The sequence below is a fragment of the Opisthocomus hoazin genome, chromosome 2 (assembly GCF_030867145.1).
Source record: "Opisthocomus hoazin isolate bOpiHoa1 chromosome 2, bOpiHoa1.hap1, whole genome shotgun sequence".
Taxonomy (NCBI): Eukaryota; Metazoa; Chordata; class Aves; order Opisthocomiformes; family Opisthocomidae; genus Opisthocomus; species Opisthocomus hoazin.
The window spans coordinates 116,050,792-116,063,915 of NC_134415.1; the positions used below are offsets into that span (position 1 = coordinate 116,050,792).

Consider the following 13,124-nt stretch of genomic DNA (forward strand, 5'->3'; position numbering starts at 1 on the left):
TCTGTCCCATAACTAACCCTGACACATCTTTTGCTGATATTTGCAGTGAAGTAAATCTGAAGTGCAACAAGAAACTTTGACCACAAGAAGTCTCTTTTAAAAGTAGGACATAAAAACAAGGCATGTAGGAGCAGTAATAAATCATAGGGTTGATCCTTATTCCTCCTTTAAGTGCTTCAGCAGCAATCACGCATACGGAAATCGGGCATCTGTTTCAAATAAATCGCTAGAGCTCTGTATTAAATATAAACAGGAAGACGGACACACGTAGTGGAAGTACACCTCGTTGCATTTACATTACTGAATTCTACTCATATTTTCTCTCTACCCTTCAGCTACTAAGGGTGAAAAACACTCTTAATGCACATCCTTCCTGAGTAACAGCGATCTTGCTCAACGGAGCGAACAATCTCTCTTTCAATGCAAAAACCATTCTAAGGCAATTTTTTTTCCTAGTCCCTCACTCTGCAAAGGCGAGATGCTCTGCTGTAGCCAAGTTCAGGTGACCACAGGAAAGCGTAAGAAGGCATCATCGATCCAGAGTTAACTATGGACCTACAGAGTTCTTTTAAATCACAGAAATTGAAGATATCTCTTTTCTGGAGCTAAACAAGATCTAAGTGTTCGGGTCAAGAACAACCTTACACAGCATCAATAAATGGCTCAGTTTCACAAAGGGAGACCTCTAGGATCTATTTCTAGCCAAGACAATATCCTTGCTGGTTTGTTAGCTGTAGTTGCCAATTAATAGAACAAAGCAAATGAAAAAAAGCTCAAACATTCTAAGAAAGCTTAAACAAACTCAGTAAATACATGGTCATTATCATAAACGTATTTGCTTTCATTTTTTTAAGTAACACCCACTTCGATATTGAGCACAACAAATCGGTCCCTGCCTTGGGGTTTACAAATTACTTTCAACCTTACAAGTTTGTTACTGCAGTAAACACCACAACTGGAAGGATCTGCCTGGCACAAATTGTGTTGTTAACAAGAGCTGTCAGAACTGCTCATAGAAATAAAATGCAGTAACTGGAAAAAAACATCCCAAAAGAAAAACTCAAGAGCAGGAGATATTGCAGAAGAGATCTGAACAGAGATTAGGAGAAGTAATGGAAGGAATTTTTTGTTTTGTTTTGTTACACAATGTACATGCGCTAATACCATCCAAAATAAAAACAGCACCAGAATAATACGTGCACTTACCTATCAGTTAAAAAGGCACAGATAAGGTTCTTTGCATGCTTAGAGATTTCCACATCATCCGGGAAATGTAATGAGTTCTTATGATCCATAATTTTACTGTATGTTCCCACTAGTGAGTCTGCATAAAAAGGAGTATCGCCTGAAAATAAAATAGTAAATTGACTGTGATTTTGAGTCACGTTCAAGTCGTGTAAGTTGAAAAAGACAAAAGATATAAAGAAAAGTCTACAAGCAGTTTAACCTAAAAAAGTCTTCTATTTAAAAAAAAAAACAGTAAAATTGGAATGCAGGGTCCAAAATAATGTATACTACTAAAAATATTCCTTCACTAATATGCCTCTTACAAACTAAACCATTTTCCACCCTTCATATCACCACTAAAATTTTGCCCAGTGAATTACATCTTTTGCTCTACCTGAAGGCAATGACTGTGTTTTCTAATTTACATGATGGCAGACACCCGATGCCCACACAAATCCCCATCTTTAAGTGCTTCCATGGGTATAACGGACCAAAACTCTAATGCACATCTGCTGGAAAGACTCCACCCAAGCTCTCCACAGATCGTTTCAGAGGCACCCAGGTCTACCTTCGCTATCCCTGGAGCCGCCTAAGGCAAGGCAGCTCCAAGCAGGAGACTTCACAGTTACCGCACTGTTGAACCCATATTAATAAATATATATATATATTAGCTTGGGTGCCCACATTAACACAGGCAGGTGCCTTTAAAAATTGTAGACCTTTCTCACCCAAAGGTTTGCAGCGTAGGCTTTAGCTGAGTGTAGTTTCTTTGCAAATATCCTTAAGAAAGGTTAAATTGGGACAACTGAAAAGAGTTAGTGTCGATGACGGTAAGTGACACTCAAGTTAACTGACAACGTTCTGCATATATAAATGGTTCAGGTCAGTAATCACGAGGCTGCAGCTTTTACGTGAACCCTTTCTCCCAGCGAATCCCTGGGTTCAACGGAGGCAGTGAACAACCGATCGCACGAGCAAGGCTCTCCCCTCGGCCCCAGAGCGCTGCATGCAGGCGGGGAGCCGGGCAGGGCTGGCACCGTGCCGACCACATGCCTCCAGCAAGGTACTGAGAATTTGAAAAGCTGCATGCATGAAAAAAATATACAGACCGACCAACGGACAACAACTTTCAGAAAGAATATAAATGCCACAAGCCTACCCTTAGCCTCTTTCTGTCATTTTATGGCCAAATAAGAAGTTAGTAGTTACCAGCCTGAATGTAATACCTGGACTTTCAGTAAATTCATTAGGTTGCCATTCGCACAGTGGAGGGAGGGATCGCTGGTATTTGCCGCTGCCTCCCTCTTTCCAAATCCTCCCCTTCTCAGTTGTCTTTGGTCTCAGAAATGACTTTGATTTAGGGCGCACTTCAAAACTATCCTAAGTCACTGAACTAAAGTAGTGTTGGGATTCGTCCTTTGACCAACTTTTTAGCTCTCAGTTAAGCACACAATAAAAAGTAGTATTGTTTTCATTAGTACTGTGTCTACTAAAACCAGAACAACAGAACGCTTTCTGTGCTTTCTTCAGAGCATACATTTTTAGAAGACCATAAACAGAAACCGATATGTAAGCACAAACAAAACCAGACAGTTTTTACCATTGTGTGGGATATGGAGAAACTAGGTCAGATTATCAAGAGAAAACCAAGTGTGAAAGACCACAAAGGCTTTCAAAAGCAACTGTTGTTAATGGGATCTTGAAACTGATAAGACCATCTAAGAATGGAAGTGATAACACTAACATTGTTTTACGCTACATGTTGTTGAGGGTGAAAAAGAATTAATCTTCAATAGTCAAAATGCTACAGCATAGTAAAGGGAGAAGGGTTTAATCACAGGTCACAGTTAACCTGTACCAAATACTCCATACCATTTTATCGGTGCCTGTCTCTTAACAATCTGTGTGTGGCAGTAGATCTGTGTTGAATAGTCTCATTATTCCTAGTTCAAAATGCAAGGACCAGAACAGCTGCACCAGTATCGAAGAGAAGCTGCATGTTTTTCTCAGCACTTGGACAAATGAATTTGACCTGAGCCTCAAATACTGTGTTTGTGAACAAAGTCCCTGAAGGACATTATGTTGGTGCTGTCAGACAGGAAATCCAATTGAGATTAAAATATGACTATTTGAGAACACCAGATAAAAAAAATTACAGGGCATAACGAGGCCTGTATAAAGGTGAAGCAGGTTTTAACATTTCAAGAAGACTGCATAGATAGAAAAATCACATATCCATTTCAGAGGAAGAAAGAGGCTCAGATTAAAAAAAAAAAACAGCGGGAAGAAGGCTTCATGAAAAGCACAAAGAAAGAAGACAAGAACTCAGCTGAAAGGGTATAGTGTTAATCACACGTAGGATTAGACATTGCTAAAACCAAACAGAAATAAAATTGTTATTTCACTCCCATCAGAAACAGTGTCTGAAAAATCACAGAGTTAATGAAAGTGAAATCTCCAGTCTAGAGTATATACAAGAAAAAAAAACATGTTCAGTACTGAAGAAAAAAGAAAAAGTAGTAAAAATAGCATAGCTTCAAATATTAAAATAAGATATACTTTCGGAAGAAAAATACGTGAGACCTATAAAATACTAGAGATTTTCTAACACTACTCCAAATTCTAGGAATGACTACACCAAATAAAACCCTTCAGCTTAGCAAACCATACTGAAACCTCGGAACAAAAACACAATATGTTGCACTGAAATGTGGATGGATTTGCTGATTTGGATGTTCAATAATTATATGCTTAATTCCATCCTTCTATAATCAGTATTTTGCTACTAGACTGTAATACTGATCGTCACTGTATTTTAAGATGCAGATGACTCATCTCCTTAACAGATTGTATTCTATCTTCGTTGCCATAGCAGTCTGGTGTATTTTACTGGAAAATCCTGACTCAAGTGTAAAAGAAAGAATCAAGCCATACTTCCACAGACACTTTGACCTAAAAGAAGCCATTGCTAGTGCTGGGAAAAAAAAAAAAAAAAAATAGGACAGTAGGGGGAACAAAATGGGAAAAAAAGGAAGAAAGGAAAAAAAAAAAAGTGTGTGTGTGTAGGCCCAGTCCTGCCCTTCCCACTCCATCTCTGCATCCCCAAAAACTCAGTACTGCCCTTGAGGTGGCACAAATGTTCACGAGATGATGAGGCAGCCGACCCCAGTTAAAACTATTTTTAGAGTTAGTTTTAAGCTGAACCCAGTCAGGGAACTAATCACTGAGCAAGCACGCGAACAGCTGTCGCAGTGTAAGAGCGGCAGAGAGCAAAGAGAACAGGAATGAAGCAACAGCACCAGCCAAAAATCAGAAGCTGTTAGGACAGTGAGGCACAAGCAGCCCCCCCTTTGCAGCAAAGTACAGCTCAAGGCATAGTAAAGACTCAGTGATAATCTCATTAGCAGAAGAAACCACTACTTACCAACTAGCATCTCAAAAAGGAAAACTCCTACAGACCACCAGTCACACTCCCGTCCGTAATAACCATCACCCCCTTGCGACTTCAAAACCTCGGGCGATATGTAGTCGGGGGTTCCCACAGCTGTATCGCAGCGCACCATACCTGTCTGCGCAAGAGCAACAATTCAAACAGCTCAATTAAAAATACTTCTGAGCCTTTAAACAATTCGTCTAATAGTAGACCAGAAAAACATAAAAAAATATAGCCCAAAATATTTAGTTCGAGGAATGTGTCTGAAAGACTCGGTTTTTTACTCCAGAAGCAATATAAACTGAAATGACAGTTCCTGGTAACGTGCTCTCCCCTGACTACTCCATAGTGGTTTTTCTTGATTATGCCTTTCAAAAACTAACCAATTTTATTATTTTTACCATTGGTTTCAATATGAAGCTGCACACCATATCAGACTGTTCTTTATCTCACTGAACTCACTGACAAACTTCAGAATAATTTTGACAAGCTATGAGTTCTAGGCCCTACATAGCAGATACAGAAGAGTTTTGTCCAATTCAGACAATAAATCAAGTTATAGGTAAATTTTTATAGTTACACCTTGTTTGTTATTTAAAGATAGGGGAAAAAAAAGAAGGAAAAAGCTATTTTTAAAGAATAGCAAAGCTTTTTTTTTAAAGTTATTTTTATTAACATATTAGCACAGTTGTACTAATGGAATGAGTCTTCATCCTCTTTGCTTCACACTGGGAGACTAAATATGCAGGGGCTAAATGATGCAGAAGCATCGTCAGATCTGCCAGCATGCTGGTTCAGACTTACACGCCTTGTTCCCTTTAATCAAATTCTCTGCATTCATTCCAGAGAGACCAGATGGATGAGTGAAATGAAATCCTGGATGAAGTTAGAGAAGCACCAAAAATACACTCATCTTTTATTCTGCCTCTCAACCTGAAATCTTTTCTATGTCATCTTACAAAGTTCTTTGTGCATTCTGCCATCAGCATGAATGCAATACATGTTCATTCTGAATATTAATACAGAATATTAGTAGCAACAACTAAAGTCAAAACGCGTATTTAAAGAAAAGAACAGAAACATTTTGCTTTGGGAACTGTATCAACATGTAAAAGTAAGACACCAAATTAGAGTATTTCTTTTCAGACACAATATGAACTGCCAAAAGCTTTTATTTATACACTAAACCAGAATCCTGAAAAGTCATGAACTGGCAGGCAAAAACTAAAGTGATGACTAAACACGGCAGAGACCTAAGGAGTACTTCAAATGTCCTCCTGGCAAATGCCTATCATCTTCTACAACTCCATGCTGAAGCTGAAACCTAAAGGAAATTTTAACTTCCCAGTTTCAGAAAGAAGAGCAGGTTAGCTTCTGCTTTCCGTACTATGAATCAGGCAGCACATGGCTTGATAATCCTGGAATAAGAAAATGAAGTTAACTCTTTTCAGAAGACCTAATGCATTCTTTGGACAAAGAAGAATACAAGTGAACACATTTTAATGCTGGGAAATAAGCTAAAGCCCAAAGGCTCCGGAAATCTAAAGCTGAAACCATTCAAAAATGGATCTGGCACATGGCAGGCGCAACTATCGGATCATCCTGCTTGTAGCAGCACTCTGCACAAACCTACAGGTCCTCTCTGAAGCCTATGAGCCTCTCTGCCTTGAGCACTGCAGGAACTGCTCGAGGCTCTGTGATTCTGCTGACCTAGCAGGACTGTGGCATCTTAACGAGGCCTCCAACACTGGTGCATGGCTAGCTCTTCCTTATCCAAATGCAAAATTACAACAAGGGACAGTCTGAGTCTTCGCTCAGCGAAGATTGGCTGAAGGCACCTGAATCCTTCCCTGGGCAAGAAGCTTCTTTAAAAAACAAGTCACTGAAATAGTTCTGAAAGCTCTCTCTGAAGACCACAGCTTCAGTCACAGCCTCATCACCTCAGCACTTAATCACACCCTATTTCCCATTCCTCTATAATTAATATATTAATATTAATTAATTAGTATTAATTAATTCTCCAAAAGGAGAACACTATCTGATATGTTATACATGTTCATATTTTACAAAGTCTTATGCAAACAAATCAAGGTTGTGCCAAAAAAAAGCCAGCCCTGCCCAAGCCTGATGGCTGGTACGCAGCAACAAGGAAAGTTCTTTCCAATGGCACTGCAGATGCTAAAGAACTCCAGGTAACAACATCTTAAGTTTTCAGACAAGATCATAGAATCATAGAAAGTTTTGGGTTGGAAGGAACCCCTAGAGGTCATCTAGTCCAACCCCCCCACAGCGAGCAGGGACACCACTAACTAGATCAGGTTGCTCAGAGCCCTGTCCAACCTTGTCTTGAATGTTTCCAGGGATGGGGCCTCCACTACCTCTCTGGGCAACTCGTTCCAGTGTTTCACAACCTTCATTGTAAAGAATTTCTTCCTTATGTCCAGCCTAAACCTACCCTGTTTTAGTTTAAAACCATTACCCCTCGTCCTGTCACTGCTGTCTCTACTAAAAAGATTGTCCCCATCTTTCCTATAGGCTCCCTTTAAGTACTGAAATGCTGCAATCAGGTCTCCCCACAGCCTTCTCTTCTCCAGGCTGAACAAGCCCAACTCTCTCAGCCTGTCCTCGTAGGAGAGGTGCTCCAGCCCTTGGATCATTTTTGTAGCCCTCCTTTGGACCCGCTCCAACAGTTCCATGTCCTTCTTGTGCTGAGGGCTCCAGAGCTGAACGCAGTACTCCAGGTGAGGTCTCACCAGAGCAGAGTAGAGGGGCAGAATCGCCTCTCTCGACCTGCTGGCCACGCTTCTCCTCATGCAGCCCAGGACATGGCTGGCCCTCTGGGCTGCCAGCACACATTGCCGGCTCATGTCCAGCCTTTCGTCTATCAGTACCCCCAAGTCCCTCTCAGCAGAGCTGCTCTCGATGCTTTCATCCCCCAGCCTGTATTGATAGCGGGGATTACCCCGACCCAGGTGTAGGACCTTGCACTTGGCCTTGTTGAACCTCATGAGGTTCAAAGGCCCACCTCTCCAGCTTGTCCAGGTCCTTCTGGATGGCATCCCGTCCTTCTGGTGTCTCGACCGTACCACTCAGCTTGGTGTCATCTGCAAACTTGCTGAGGGTACACTCGATGTCGCTGTCCACGTCATTGATGAATATATTGAACAGCACTGGTCCCAGTACGGACCCCTGAGGGACTCCACTCGTCACTGGTCTCCATCTGGACATTGAGTCGTTGACCACTACCCTTCGGCTGCGACCATCCAACCAATTCCTTATCCACCGAACGGTCCACCCATCAAATCCATGGCTCTCCAATTTAGAGAGAAGGATGTTGTGGGGGACCGTGTCAAAGGCTTTACAAAAATCCAGATAGATGACGTCCATTGGTTTTCCCTTGTCCACCCTTGTTGTTACACCATCATAGAAAGCCACTAGGTTGGTGAGGCAGGACTTGCCCTTGGTGAAGCCATGCTGGCTGTCTCGAATCACCTCCCTGGCCTCCATGTGCCTTAGCATATCTTCTAGGAGGATCTGTTCCATGATCTTCCCAGGCACAGAGGTGAGGCTGACAGGTCGGTAGTTCCCAGGGTCTTCCTTTCTACCCTTTTTGAAAAGGGGCACAATGTTTCCCTTTTTCCAGTCACTGGGAACTTCCCCTGACTGCCATGACTTTTCAAATATCATGGAGAGTGGCTTGGCAACTACGTCAGCCAGTTCCCTCAGGACTCTGGGATGCATCTCATCAGGTCCCATGGACTTCTGTACATTTAGGTTCTGCAGGAGGTCCCGAACCTGGTCTTCACTTACAGCTGGAGGCATTTTACCCTCCTGGTCTCCTTCATGCCATTCATCGACTCAGGAGGGGTGAGGAGAGAGGTTGCCAGTGAAGACTGAGGCAAAAAAGTTGTTGAGTACCTCAGCTTTCTCCTCATCTGCTGTTGCCAGTTCGCCGGTCTCGCTCATGAGCAGAGGTACGCTTTCTTTGACCATCTTTTTCCGGCTGACATACCTGTAGAAGCCCTTCTTGTTATTTTTCACATCCCTTGCCAAGTTCAGCTCCAGCTGTGCCTTGGCCTTCCTGACCTCATCCCTACACAACCGGGCAGCTTCCCTATACTCTTCCCAGGAAGCCAGTCCCTGCTTCCACTGCCTGTGCAGTTCCCTCTTCTTCCTCAGTTAGACCAGCGTCTCTTGCCTCAGCCATGCCGGTCTCTTCCCTTCTCTGACCGACTTCTTACACTTGGGGATCAAGAGCTCTTGCGCTCTGTGGAATACATCCTTAAAGACCTGCCAGCTTTGTTGTGTTCCCTTGTCCCTGAGGACCGTTTCCCAGGGAGTCCTTCTGACTATCTCCTTGAAGAGCTGGAAGTTTGCCCTCCTAAAATTTAGGGTCCTGACTATGCTCTTCGTTATTCCCATTTCCCTCCGTAGCGTTAGTTCCACCAGCGCGTGGTCACTGCAGCCCAGGCTACCTCCGATCTTGACATCCCCAATGAGCTCACTCGCATTGGTGACTACCAGGTCTAGTATCGCATCCCCTTGGGTAGGGGTGCTTATTATCTGGCTTAAGAAGTTGTCTTCAATGCATTCTAGGAACCTGCTGGATTGCCTACAGCTTGTCATGTTGCTTTTCCAGCAGATGTCGGGGTGGTTGAAGTCCCCCAGTAGGACGAGAGCCTGCGAGTGCGAGGCCTCCTGGAGTTGGAGGAAGAACGCTTCGTCTATCAGCTCCTCTTGATCTGGCGGCCTGTAGTAGACACCAACCACTAGGTTCCCTTTGTTGCCTCTCTCTCCGATTCTTACCCATAAGCTTTCGACCTGCTCGTGGCTATTCTTCAGGGACAGCTCTTCACTCTGTAGTGTTTTCTTGATGTAAAGGGAAACGCCCCCGCCCCTCCTTCCTCGCCTGTCCCTTCTGAACAGCCTGCAGCCATCAAGAGCCACATTCCAGTCGTGGGATTCATCCCACCAAGTTTCCGTGATGGCAATCAGGTCATAGCTTTCCAGCAGCACAACTGCTTCCAACTCCTCCTGTTTGTTTCCCATGCTGCGTGCATTTGTATAGACGCATTTCATCTGAGCTGTCGGCCTTGTTACCTTCATAGCAGAGCACTCCTTTTTTCCCTTGAGGTGCTTCATGGGTATTTTCTTGTTGGCACCTGATACCTCAGGCGCCTCCAGCTCCCCTCGGCAAGACTTCCACATTGCTGCAGTGTCCCTCACTTGCTGCTGGGCAACGGGTTGAGGGCTCCTACTAGCCCCCCATCCCTCTAACCATTGTGTATCCTCCCCTAGCCTGTCGCTGGCAAGCCTGATAGGTTCCCCTTCCCCCTTCACCTCTAGTTTAAAGATGTCAAAGAACTGAACAGTAAAACAAAGCAGTATTTCTACAGCTGAAAACATCAGTTGTCAATGGACTGTATCTCTCTGAAGCACGTGGAGTTGGCTGTACGTACTCCCCCTAAGACTCTCTACCTTCTCTGTCTCGGCAACAAATCCAAAAACACATTCACATAATCACAGGATGGCCCAGGCTGGAAGGGACCTTGAAAGATCATCTGGTCCGACCTGGCGTGGGAAGGGAGCCTAGGTGAGATTATCTAGCACCCTGTCCAACCACATCCTGAACACCACCAGTGATGGGGATTCTATCACGCCCCTCGGGAGCATGCTCCATTATCACTTGAATATAATATTCCCAGATTTCTGTTCCTCTCATTTATGTACTACTTCTTTCACAGAACTTGGGTGTTGCTCTGTATGTATTTTTAAGTACCGGATACTCTGAATACCACAGTCCGACTAGCTTCTGTGATTTCTGGCATCAAAGCCAAGCGAACACGGAAGTCCTCTCTGCGCAGTACAGGGCATCTTGACAGTCCCTACATGCTGCACGATGAATTCTGCCTTCTGTGCTTCAGCATTTGAAGAGATCTAAAGGGCACTGTTTTCTCTGGACAAAGTGTCACTCCTGTGTTTCAAATGCTAAGCCTCTGGTTTATGCCCAAGTTGCACACTTACTACAGCAGTTCTCATACCAAGCTTCCTTTCGGGAGTCTCAGGCCAGAGTTTTACCTGAGACTTTTCTCCGAATTAATCTCCTGCAGCTAAGAGAGATGTACAGTGCAGAGTTTTAAAACAGGCTGTCCAAGTGACACAGCATGTTACCACAGCTTGGCGGTGAGGCTGTAGTGTTTTCCAGCCTCTTTCAGAATCGTTAAATCGCTGAAGACAAAGAAGTTGAGTTTTCACCCTCAGGAGGATCTCCATCAGACCCGGATGCCTTGCTGTCTTAAACCAAGGCTGAGAATCAGGCTTTCACTCCCACATGAAGCTCTTTTCAGTGGACAAGAGCAGGAAAGTGCTTGTGTGGAAACATCGGGACAGCTCAGACCAGGTGTTAACACTGCACCCAGGCTTGTGCAGTGCGCTGCAGGCAATGAACTGAAGTAAGCAGGATCCAGCAGATGCTTGGACGAGCTTCATTGAAAAACAACTAGAGTTCTAAGAGGAGGAACACATTCCTTCTTCCAGCTAAACTGCCTGAGCCAAGGTGATAATCCCAAATGGTAAACCTCCCTTCTTTCAGTCACATCAGGTTTTTTCAACAGGTACCATCTAAACCTGGGCTATTCTAAATCTAAAAGCTCAGTAAGCACAGGACAGCATCGTGTACTGAGCCTGGCAACACCAGGAGTTCCTGGCTCTAGGATACCTATCAAAGCCAACTACTGTCCAGTTTCTTACAGAGAACCTGAAGATTAGAGTCTGGTGAAACCTCCCCTGGGCTACCTTATCATACCTAAATACCAAAATGAAACCACAATTCCTACTAAACTTTTGACGACAACTCTATTCTTTATTCAATTATAGAAATACTCACCTTGTTGCAGGTTTTAAAGAAAGGAAAAAATAAAAAAACCCCACAACCCCCAAAACCATCACAACTGAGTTACATAATCAGGTCAGTTCCTTTCGTGTTGGAAAAGATCACCGAAACACTTCACGTGCTGGTAAGAAGGAATTCTGCTGCAAGTGGCTGGCCTGGAAGACTTAAGAGGACATAGAACTCGGTTCCACAGCAAAGGTCAAAAACATTTCTCATCAAATTGCAGCAGAATTCTCCTGGGCTCTCAACAGCATAAGGAAGATGCTGATGTGCACAACTGCTAAAAGAACTCCAAATCAGAAAAAATAAGTAAGCACTGGGTAAGCATGTATTTTCTAGAAACCATCCTGCCAACACCAATATGATATTTACACAGCTGGGATGTGTTCATTTTTTGTAAGAAGCAGCATGAGATCTGGAGGCAATCCAGAACCTCTCCACTTCTAAAGCTTCCTGTATAAAAAATTTTTGCCATTCCATTGAGTCTGAGAAACACGAAGAACTTAAAATGTAATCTGTTAAAAAATTAACTTCTTCAGGAGATCACTGGTTCACTGACGATGCCCAGTCCAAACTGGAGGTCACTATAGCTCATTATAAGAAATGTGTATGCACGTCTTACATTTATATTAGCAACCATACATTTTAGTACTACATTCTTTTAACAACAACAACAATCAAAAAGAAGAAAGGAAAAAAAGACTTAGGTTCGCCATTTCTGGAATCCCTAAAATAGCGTAGAAGATCATCCTTTTATGGTAGATTTCTATTATGAACTTTTTGATGCTTTTTTTTGTTGTCTCTTCTGATAAACATCAGATTCCCTTAAGACCTACAGTCTATGGGCTCAACACCAAGATTAATTCTTTTAAGGACTAAATTAAGAGATCAAGTACTACTTTTGATTTTTTTCAACTGAAGTAAATGCTGTACACTAAAATACAGACAAGTAAATCATCAAAGTGGAGGTAAGCAATCTATCTACCTTTAGAATAACAACTACAGTATCAACAAAACCAAATAGACTACAGAACCTCAATAAACAGCTGTAGTTGTTAAATGAGGTTAATACATTGTTACAGGAAAGAAAAAAAACAAACCCTAACCAGAGACAGTACTTCTAGATACAGCTGAAGAGACACTAACTTGATGATGCAAATGCAAATTAAGTAGATTGCAGAGATTACACCAAGCACTACCTAAACAATATAGAAAAAAAATCTAGCACATTAAAGCAAATAAGCTTAAAAGGATGATCCTTGCCAACATTAATACAGAAACCTTTCAACAGCCATGCAAATCATAACACATTCCTATACGTTTTTTTTAGAATTTGCTACAATTTTTCACAGGAAGACCATATTGTGTAAATTACAGCATACCATTGTATGTCAGGGAAGATTTTAAAAGTGCAAACTACAAAAGGTAGCTTTATTTTTGAGTCTCCTTTAATAATATAAAGTATTATATTCTGATAAAAATAAAATATTCTTACACAATCTCATTAGAAAACTGTGTATTTGGCTGTACATCGTAAAATCTGGACAATTAAAATGTATGACATCTTCAGAA

At 42.5% G+C, this 13,124-nt stretch overlaps 1 protein-coding gene across 3 annotated transcripts in view; it reads right to left on the reverse strand.

The window, feature by feature from the left end:
* Positions 1-13,124, reverse strand: part of ROCK2 (Rho associated coiled-coil containing protein kinase 2) — a 105,736-nt gene that overhangs the window by 26,754 nt on the left and 65,858 nt on the right. For all 3 annotated transcript variants that reach the window (XM_075414849.1, XM_075414848.1, XM_075414847.1), the window contains exons 6-7: positions 4,652-4,796; positions 1,207-1,345 (exon numbers count right to left, since the gene is read on the reverse strand). In XM_075414849.1, coding sequence (XP_075270964.1) covers positions 1,207-1,345; positions 4,652-4,796 — 284 coding nt within the window. The remainder of the gene's footprint in view (positions 1-1,206; positions 1,346-4,651; positions 4,797-13,124) is intronic.